General features: G+C 39.1%; 1 protein-coding gene across 2 annotated transcripts; it reads right to left on the reverse strand.

Annotated features, from left to right (window-relative positions):
- Positions 1-3898: 3898 nt before the first annotated feature.
- SMIM15 (small integral membrane protein 15) lies at positions 3899-7783 on the reverse strand. 2 transcript variants are annotated; one of them, XM_011992126.1, is made up of 4 exons: positions 7754-7783; positions 7533-7667; positions 6372-6510; positions 3899-5495 (listed from the first exon to the last, which is right to left on the reverse strand). In XM_011992126.1, exon 4 carries the CDS (start codon positions 5465-5467, stop codon positions 5243-5245), a length of 225 nt encoding a protein of 74 aa, XP_011847516.1. In that variant the 5' UTR covers positions 5468-5495; positions 6372-6510; positions 7533-7667; positions 7754-7783; the 3' UTR covers positions 3899-5242. The 2 variants fall into 2 exon arrangements, with proteins under 2 accessions (XP_011847516.1, XP_011847514.1); XM_011992124.1 differs by having other exon boundaries at positions 7533-7783.
- Between the last annotated feature and the right edge of the window lie 1886 nt (positions 7784-9669).

Genomic DNA, 9669 nt, shown 5'->3' on the forward strand with positions numbered 1-9669 from the left:
GTAGTTCTCCTTGAAGGGGTCCTTCACATCCCTTGTAAGTTGGATTCCTAGGTATTTTATTCTCTTTGTAGTAATTGTGAATGGGAGTTCACTCATGATTTGGCTCTCTCTTTCTTGATGTATAGGAATGCTTGTAATTTTTGCACATTGATTTTGTATCCTGAGACTTTGCTGAAGTTGTTTATCAGCTTAAGATTTTTGAATGACCCAAATTTTTACACTCTGAATATCTTGGTTAAGCACTAACAATGAATTCCTAAAAACACATAGATTAAAATTTTTACTTAATAGCAGGTAAAAATTTTAACTGCCTAAGAAATACACTACAGAAACATAAAACTATATAAAACATTTATACTAAAACAAGTAATCAAATGACAAAATCACGATAGTTAATGACAACAAGCCCAACATTCCAGCAGCCCTGTTGTATAATATCAGGTTAAATATTTTATCTTATTATATAATTACAAAGTGATACTACATTTTCCCACAGAGGCAAAAAAGGAACTAGTCACTAGGTAATATGAAAGGAGATATATACAGCCAGCAGGGTGGCTCAGACCTGTAATTCCAGTGCTTTGGGAGGCAAGGATGGGAGGATTGCCTAGCATTTGATACCAGCCTGGGCAACATAGCAAGACCCTATCTCTAGAAAACTTTTATTTTTTGAGATGGAGTGCAATGGCACCATCTCGGCTCACTGCAGCTTCACCTCCAGGGTTCAAGCGATTCTCCTGCCTCAGCCTCCCGACTAGCTGGGGTTACAGATGTGTGCAACCATGCCCAGCTAATTTTTGTATTTTTAGTAGAGACAGAGTTTCATGACCACGTTCAACACCATGTTGGCCAGGCTGGTCTCGAACTCCTGACCTCAGGTAATCCAGCCGCCTCAGCCTCCCAAAATGCTGGGAGTACAGACATGAGCCACCACACCCTGCGGCAAAAATTTTTTTTAGTTAGCTGGGCATGATGGTGTGTACCTGCAGTCCCAGCTACTCGGGAGGCTGAGGCAGGAGAATGGCGTAAACCCGGGAGGCAAAACTTGCAGTGAGCCGAGATCCGGCCACTGCACTCCAGCCTGGGCAACAGAGCGAGACTCCGTCTCAAAAAAAAAAAGAAAAAAAAGATATAACTTGTGGTATAGTTGGGACTGTGAATTAAGGTGTTCTTAACTGCTAGACTGGATTGTAGAGAAAATTGTAAATGTTTTAACACACTAGTGTTTCTACTGCCAAATTCCTGTTACCTCATTAATTGCATTCCATATACACCTTTTGCAAATGTTTACCACATAGTCTGTTTATAAACATCTTAGATATGGCAGAAGTTAACTACTAATTTTTATGGTTTTCATTTTAAAATACCTGTTTTGCATAAACAGCATGAGAAAATCTTGGCCAGGAGTCCCTTCTAGAAAATGCCTTATGTTAAAGATGATGATATACAACCACCAGTATTAGAAGAGCTTGTACTTTCAAGGGGATTTCTGGGGTGGTGGAAATTAAATTTGTAATAACCTATCCATATCCCTTTCCTCCAGGCTGACATGTTTAGGGTGACTGGTCACATTAGTTAGGTGGTATTGGCACAGAGTTAAATATCCTGCATACAAAGTGAATTATAATCTTGGCCTAATTGATATTTATTTGCCTTTCTAAACAACTTTTCTTAAAAAAAAAAAAAAAAAGAAAAAACCTTGTGTTTAGGCCAGACACAAAGCAGAATTAAAAATATTAAATATTAGTTTGCCCACCATACTTCATATCATAATTATACTCTGAATATTTACAAGTTTATTATGAAAATGTCTATTCAAGACAGATTTCAAACCTATGCCAAAAAAACTCTTCAATTTCAAAAGTAAAACTGTTCATGTTAACATGAAGAATATTATTTATACTTAAGTACTTTCTCAGAAGTAAAGCCTTCCGTTCTATGCCTCTGCTATACATGCATATAGCATACTTTTGGTTTTTACAAAAATAGCTTCATATTACACAAACTGACAAAGTACAGAAAATGCTGGCTACTGGGTTTAATTATATAAACCTAGCTTATTATGCCTTAGATACCTGAAGTTAAAAACCAACAAAAATGGAGGAAATAATCCTTTTCCATTCTTAATAACAGATTTCTGGATGTCATTTAATTAACCTTGAATTAATATAATACCCTTATATTGATTGTTTAAAAGCTATCTCATTAACTACGCTATTTAAATGTAATCTGAGTTTTAGAGTAGGCTTTCCCAAATTGTACTTAAGTTCTTCGGAGAAAAAAAGAGGTGTAGAGGACAATCTATGGTAGTCAAGTTAAAACACTCCAAGAGATCATCCAGAAATTTGTCTAAGTTGTACATGTGTTTCCCAAACTTTGGGTATTTGACCATGTGATCCCTTTTAATATGTTTGAGAAATGCAGAATTTGTCCTTATTTATTCCAGATATGAAGTAAATCAGCATGATTCTATAACCAGTAGCAAACATAAAAGCAATCATTCCTAAATAAGATCAAATTTCCTCCAACTTAGAACCATATAAAATATAATATCTATTTCAACATTAGGTTTCCAGCCCACAGCTTCCTTTGTTGTTTCTTTTTTCTGTTTTTTGAGACGGAGTTTCGCTCTGTCGCCAGGCTGGAGTGCAGTAGCGCAATCTTGGTTCACTGCAACCTCTACCTCCTGGGTTCAAGCAATTCTCCTGCCTCAGCCTCCCCAGTAGCTGGGATTACAGGCACATGCCACCGCACCCAGCTAATTTTTGTACTTTAAGTAGAGACAGGGCTTCATCATGTTGGCCAGGCTGGTCTCAAACTCCTGACGTCGTGATCCACCCGCCTCGGCCTCCCAAAGTGATGGGATTAGACATGAGTCACTGTGCCCAGCCTCCTGTGCTTATTTCTAGTCTGCTTATTACAAATAAGTAAAATTTAAAATGTCCTTATATATCTGATAAGTAGTAACATGCTGTAAGTTTTCATGTGGATACTATGGCTCAAGTTCTGACACACAAGCTTTTATTTATTTGCTTATTTTTGATAAAATGTTTGTTACAGGCAGCCAGGGGACAGCTTTCTTTTTCCCCCCAAGACCAGCTTTAGAATGGTAATTGATTGTACTTAGTTCTCAGAACTTCAGAAACGTAATAGATAAACAATTTCTTAGAAGTATTCTAGATAATAGCAAATGAGATTCTTTAACAACAGTACTCTGTTGCAGTGAGAGGTTTTTTCTGAAGCATCCCAAACCTCACAATATTCTCTTTACTCCCCCAATCACTCACACACACACACACACACACACACACACACACACAGAGTAAAATCTCAATCTCACATATATAAAAAGGCTCTCTAAATGATGGGAAAAAGTGGGAAAAAAAGCATACATCAAACAAATACAAAATTGGCATGTGTTAAGGCTAACAAATTATAGAAAAACAGAACTTTAGTTAGATACCTTTAAGTTGTTACGACGGAATGGATAAAACTGTAACTTTAGTAGATAACTGAGAATTATGACTATATCCTTTGCTTCAATACTTTTACTCTAAAATGTGACCCTAAGTAAAACATGTACATAAATTCTTTCCATGAACAGCTTGATTGCAGAAAACCACATGTATTTTAGATATATCTTAACACTGAATTATTTCAGTGCCTTGAGTTATAATGTGTTGCTCACACTGGCACCAAGTAGAGACTGATAATCTAAAAGAATAGCATTAAGTGTTATTCAAACTCGTCCATAAACATTCTCAGTGGTCCTTAGGTTCTCAGATATAGTCCTGAAGTTTTACAAGTATGCTTAGCTGTAATTGAAAATTCTAACCTGCATAACATAATGTAACTTAAAAATGTAGTTCCACCAAAAAATAAAATAAAATCCAGGACCTTACAAAAAATTATCAAATTTATTTTAATATCTAGTTTCATTTTTAAACTGTAGCTGCTGGATAATTTTTTGTAATTTAAAATTCATTATCAGGGTACAGAAAACATTAATAAGCTGACAGTGAATTAAATACTAACAGTGAACAAAATTACTGGACCATGCATTTATAAAAGCCACGTTTAATAGTAAAACGTTCCAGTTATACTACTTAACTGAAAGAAACATCCTTTAGCTCCTTACTTCCAATTATAGCACATTCTCATTTTGATATAATTTATCCTTTTCACCCAATTACTACTATGCCCAACAAAATGTTTCCAAATTTTATACCTTTCTTTACCACTTAAGAAGTATGACATCACTGTTATGCTTTACAAGTTCTTTAAAAGAAATGTGAAATTTAAAGTTTTACTTTGAAACTGTTTGATCAGAAAGTATTAAATATCACTACCACTTGAGTTAAAACAAAGAATGAAATAAAACACAAAAGTGGTGTCTATATAATCAGCGAATTACTTGATAAGACATTTTAACTGTTTTACAGTTCTGCTTAGCACAAGAATAAACCGGTTCCAAAGTACTACAGTGTTTGGCATTTTTACTGCAAGCTTTAAACCATAGTGTTACTCCTCTCAACAAGCCATCTCTAAGAAAATGGCAGTGTTTGTGAGTACAGAAATTGTTCTATCCAGTAGGTGGTATTCCACATAGTCAAGATAAGAGAATGCTTTATAAAATTGTTTTAAAAAATGCAAAATGACTTGATAATTACCAGCTGTCTCAAAGGCTATAAGAAAAATGCAGCAAATAGAAGTACTCATCGATTAATATTATTTTGTTTTGAGAAAGCCAGAAATGATTCTAAGAAATAAGCAATAATAATAAAAGACGTAATTAATATACTGTATCTCTTTTAAGCCAAAGCACACTTTTACCTCAAACAAGACAGTTCTGACTTTTACATTCTTAATTTCCTTTGTCCAAAACAGGACCCCATTTTAAATAGAGTTCATTTGAATCGAGTTCATAATCTAAAGTCACTTTTCCCCACAGGATGTTTTCATTTCAGTAGATAAACTGCTAAGCGGCAAATGACTAAGTCAGTTATAAAGAATTTGTACCACAGTAAATGATAATTTACAATAACTGTCAATAGAAACCTACAAACTTCTACACCCAAGCCTAAAAGTTACTATAGTATTGAGGTCAGAACTAACATGATTCTTCCATTTGGTCACTAAATAATACTGTCAAGAAATCCAAAGAAGAAACTTTAGTGGGTTCTTCCAAAGCTGCATAATTTTCCAAGTGATTTTCCTCTGGTTGCACAGCCTGTTCAATCCTTCAATCCTTTTTTAGTCGTTTAGCTTTTGCAATGTTTTCTTGGCGTTTTTGTTTCTTCTTCTGCTCCTTCTCCCTGGCCTCAATCATCTTGGCCAGTTTCCAAGACAGTACAGCACTTGCTAGGAACAGTGGAGTAAGGGCCAAAATAACAGTTGTAAGGAAGCCATATGGGTCTTTTGCAGCCCATTCCACAACATACTCAGCCCAAGCCTTTATATCAAACATCTTCACTGCAGTCTTATGAAAACTGGGGCTGGAGAAGGTGGGTGGAGAACAGAGGAAAAAAACAGGAGAAAGACTGTGGTTAGTCAAATTTTGAAAAAGTTTCCTCACACAACCAGTTAACTCATGATTCCATTATCACTCAGTTTGCTTTTTTAAAAAGTACTAATTAGTACTACTGTAATAAGGACTAGTATTTCCAGTTAGGAAAAAGTAATTCATCTAGGACAGCCAGAATAGTGACACTTCAAAGATGTAAAGTTATAGAAGATTTTAAAAAGCCATGTGACTCTGTCATAAGGACTATGCATTCTCACATGCCTCCTATATGGAAGACAAACTTTATTTAGCAGGAGGCTTTCATAAGAATCTTGAGTTTTCTGTGGTCATTAAGAGCTGAACACAGTTTGTCATTTTTTGACATATCCTTAGTATTACTAATTAACAAAAATACAAATCAGCAAATTTGGTGTTTGAAAAGGACAAGCCACAGAGCATGTGCAATACTCGCAGAGAAGGAGAGATGGCTATTTCCAGGAATGGGAAAGGGAGGGTAAGGGAGTCATGACATCACATTAATATGCCAAAGCAGCAAAAAGTACTGTGCTATTTTATGCCCTTTCAGCTTTGAGGACCTCTGCTGGAATAAGCCTAATTTAATAAATGAGAAAAGTAGCCTTAACAAGATGCCATGTGTTTTGTTCCTTTTTGAGTGTAAGGAAAAGACATCTGGCAAATGAGGATTATGTGACTTGAGTGATGTTTTCTATTTTGCCCCAGAGGCTTTTCTACCTTTCATGTTTGTGTCAACCTCTATTCAAAGTGGAGAATTAGAATACCTGGGTAGGGAATGAGGTATATACATCCACTTACGATTTCAACTGGAATTTTTTAAAAAATTATCTACCTTATGCTTGAGTAGTGATCTCTAACTTTGTCCTGGTATTATTAGTGACCCAATCACGACTTCAGATGACCCTTGGTAGTCTGTCTTCTTGAGTTCTACTGTACACATCTGAGAGATGATTTAAATTCTGTACAATTGGCTAGCTGGAAAGAATACAAAAAATAAAACAAAATTTAAGTCACAACTTTCAGGATAATTGTAATAAAATTTTAAATGGAAAATTTCTATATTGTATATACACAATCTATATGACATCTAAAATTGCCTATCCATTATAGTAACTTAATGTGTTTCTTCCTCATTTGAATTTACCACAATTGCAAGTGCCCTGTAAGAAAATCCTAATTACTGGAAATCAAGTATTTTACTAAGTTAGTTATTTCAATAATAAAATTTTTTTAGTTCATTGACATATAGAAGACAAGTTGGCTCACTGACTCACACAGTATATCCGTTCCTAGATTTTCAACTTTCTATACTAAAAATGTTGCCATTCATTCATTTACTGGATTAGGTACACCACTACAAAATCAAACACCTCATCTTACTCTTTAAAGGTTTTTTTGGCTCTATCATACAATTTGTGTCCTTTACTTAAAAAATTAGAAGACATAACCAAACAAATTATAGTAATTCACCCACAGTCCCATTACCCCAGGAAAACTATGGTTTTAATTATATCTTTCCCACGATTTTCAACTGAACACACATGAAAGTGCCTAATACGTTAAATATCTTAGCTCCCGGACTTCATAAGACCTCACCCATACAGTCAGAATTAGGTACTTCTCAGATCGATCTGCCTTCACCTTCTCCAGCCCAGTAGCGAATAAACAATGTAAGTTTCACAGATAAGCAAAAGAACTTTTGCAGTAAGAGTCATGGTCCACAGGCCACACATCTCCCTGCACCTCAACTTCAGACCCAAACACCCACGCCTCCACACTTTCAGGAATAAATCCTACTCTTCCGCCCAAAACGGATCGACCCGGCTCGATCTCCCAACCAGACCCGCGTGGCCCCTGCGGCTGCAACTGGTAACACTTGACGGCCGTCCGCACTTCCTCCTTTCTCTTTCCCTTATTTCTTACGTTTCTCCCTTGCTCCTTTGTCTTTCCCTCATTTCTTACGTTTCTCCGCTGCTCACTCTTCCCTCCTTACCCTATCGGGGCCGCAGACCCACGGGGGCCACGTTCACTCCTGCCCCTCGGCCTTGGCAAGCGCGGGCCCGTTGTCGCGCAGAGCCGAGGGTCCTGGGGAATCCTGGATTGGCGCAAGGGGCCGCCGCCGTTTCTGCTGGACACCAGGAGAAAACCACGGAAGCTGTAGCCGCCAGCTTCCTCTACCTCGCCCCAGGGGCTTGGATCCCACTCCCCACTCACCGCCAGACCGGAAGCAGGAAGGCGGAAGTCGCGGCCTTTGCGTCCCGCCCACAGACGACCCGAACCGCCAGCCGGGCGTTAGGAAGTCTAGGAGCCGGTTTCCGGCTGCGCCATTGCTGTGTGGGTCTTGGGACCTCGAGTTGGAGGACGCGGGAGGGTGGGGGGCGGGGACAGGGTGGCGCTGAGATTTCCGGGGAGCGGCAGGTGAGGCCGCGCGGGGCGGGTGACGGCACCCGGGCTCCTTTCCAGGCTTGAACCCGAGACTGCCACGTCCTGCGGGGACCAAGTGATGGGCGAGGAGGCGTGGAGCGGCTTCAGGACTCGAGGAGAGGTTCCGAAGCAGCTAGGAACTTTTGCCTTTGCCTCCCGAGGTCGATCGGAAGACAACCCCTATCCCCTGCTGTAACCGGACAGTTGGAGGGTCCCGGGTGGGTGAGGTGTTTGGCTGAGAGAAACTCAGACCAAAGAGCTGCGGCAAGAAAGCATTTGGGTTCCCACAAACCGCCCGAAGTCAAGGTAAGGGTCACACAACGACCCTTGACGATTCCGACGAGTTCATCCTGGTTCACATCCCACTCCACGCCTCACTCTTCTGGTTGGGCAATAGTTACATCCTTACGTAAAGGAGGCAAGCTGCGGGGCCTTGGTGGATCCACTCAACCTTGTTACCAAGGGACATGCTGCCATGCTATGTGAAAAGAGGGATTTTGTTGTTTGTTTTTAATTTAAGTACCTAATTCGTTTCACGAAAGAATGATCAATACCTGCCCAGAGTAAACTTGATAAGTAATTAAACTGTCAGGGCATAGAGTTCCCATAGAGGTGCTTGTTCTTTCAATACACAAATAAAAGGATGCAAAAGTCAACATGCAAAAAGGGTGAGTTAATATTGTCTTCTAATCTACGGGAACTGAAAGATTAGCTCTGGTTTGGTTGGTGACCAAATTTTGTGATTGCTTGCACTGTTTGACTACCTCTGACAAATGTTGCAAGACCTCTCCACTGTTTGATTCTCCAAAGACTATATAATGTTCTCTTTCAGGAGCAAGCTGCGACATGTTTAACTAGTTTAGGTAAAACAACAATAACTGTTATTTACCAGGGAACAGACTTTTGGCAGATAATCTAACGATCTACGATACTGTCCGTTGGGCATATGTTAATGTTTGAGATGTTGTATTACCAGCAGTTGTTTTCTTACCCCTTTTTATTTGAAAACCTGGATTATAGTTTCAAAGCCTATGCTGCTTAGGCCTAGCCTGTACCTGTAGTAGCCAGAAAAAGCAGACTCAGTCACTGGATTGTGTGCACTGAATACTTACTTGAGATAACCGATTTTTCTAAAACTTCTCCAAGTTGTGAATCCAAGATGTGGTCAGAATGTATTATTTTAACATCCTTCGTTCCAGAGGCCAGTGCGTGTTTTATTTTAATCATGATAGATAATTTTCCCAGTTACTGCCTCTGGATACTTGGAGTGCTGCATCCCTGGTTAAAAGCATGGAAGTCTTGGGCAGGAAGAAAGGGCAAATAAGGAGAAAGCCTTTGTAGCTCTTCAGCTGTAATCTAGACCAGGGGTCCCCAACCATGGACTGGTACCTGGTTTGCAGCCTGTTAGGAACAGGGCCTCACAGCAGCAGGTGAGCGATGGGTGAGTGAGCATTTCCGTCTAAATTGCGCCTCCTGTCAGATCAGCAGCATCATTAGATTTTCATGGTGTGAACCCTAATGTGAACTGCATGTGTGAGGGATCTAGGTTGTGTGTTCCTTATGAGAATCTAATGCCTAATGATCTGAGGTGGAAGAGCTTCATCCTGAAAGCATGCCCCCTCCCCATCCATGGAAAAATTGTTTTCCACGAAACCAGTCCTTGATGCCAGAAAGGTTGGAGACTGCTGATCTAGACCATGCCTTTA

Source organism: Mandrillus leucophaeus, unplaced genomic scaffold (genome assembly GCF_000951045.1).
Source record: "Mandrillus leucophaeus isolate KB7577 unplaced genomic scaffold, Mleu.le_1.0 Scaffold403, whole genome shotgun sequence".
Lineage (NCBI taxonomy): Eukaryota > Metazoa > Chordata > Mammalia > Primates > Cercopithecidae > Mandrillus > Mandrillus leucophaeus.

What these genes read in the sequence shown, in the direction of transcription:
- SMIM15 (XM_011992126.1), bottom strand. Translation starts at nt 5,467, where the DNA reads ATGTTTGATATAAAGGCTTGGGCTGAGTATGTTGTGGAATGGGCTGCA.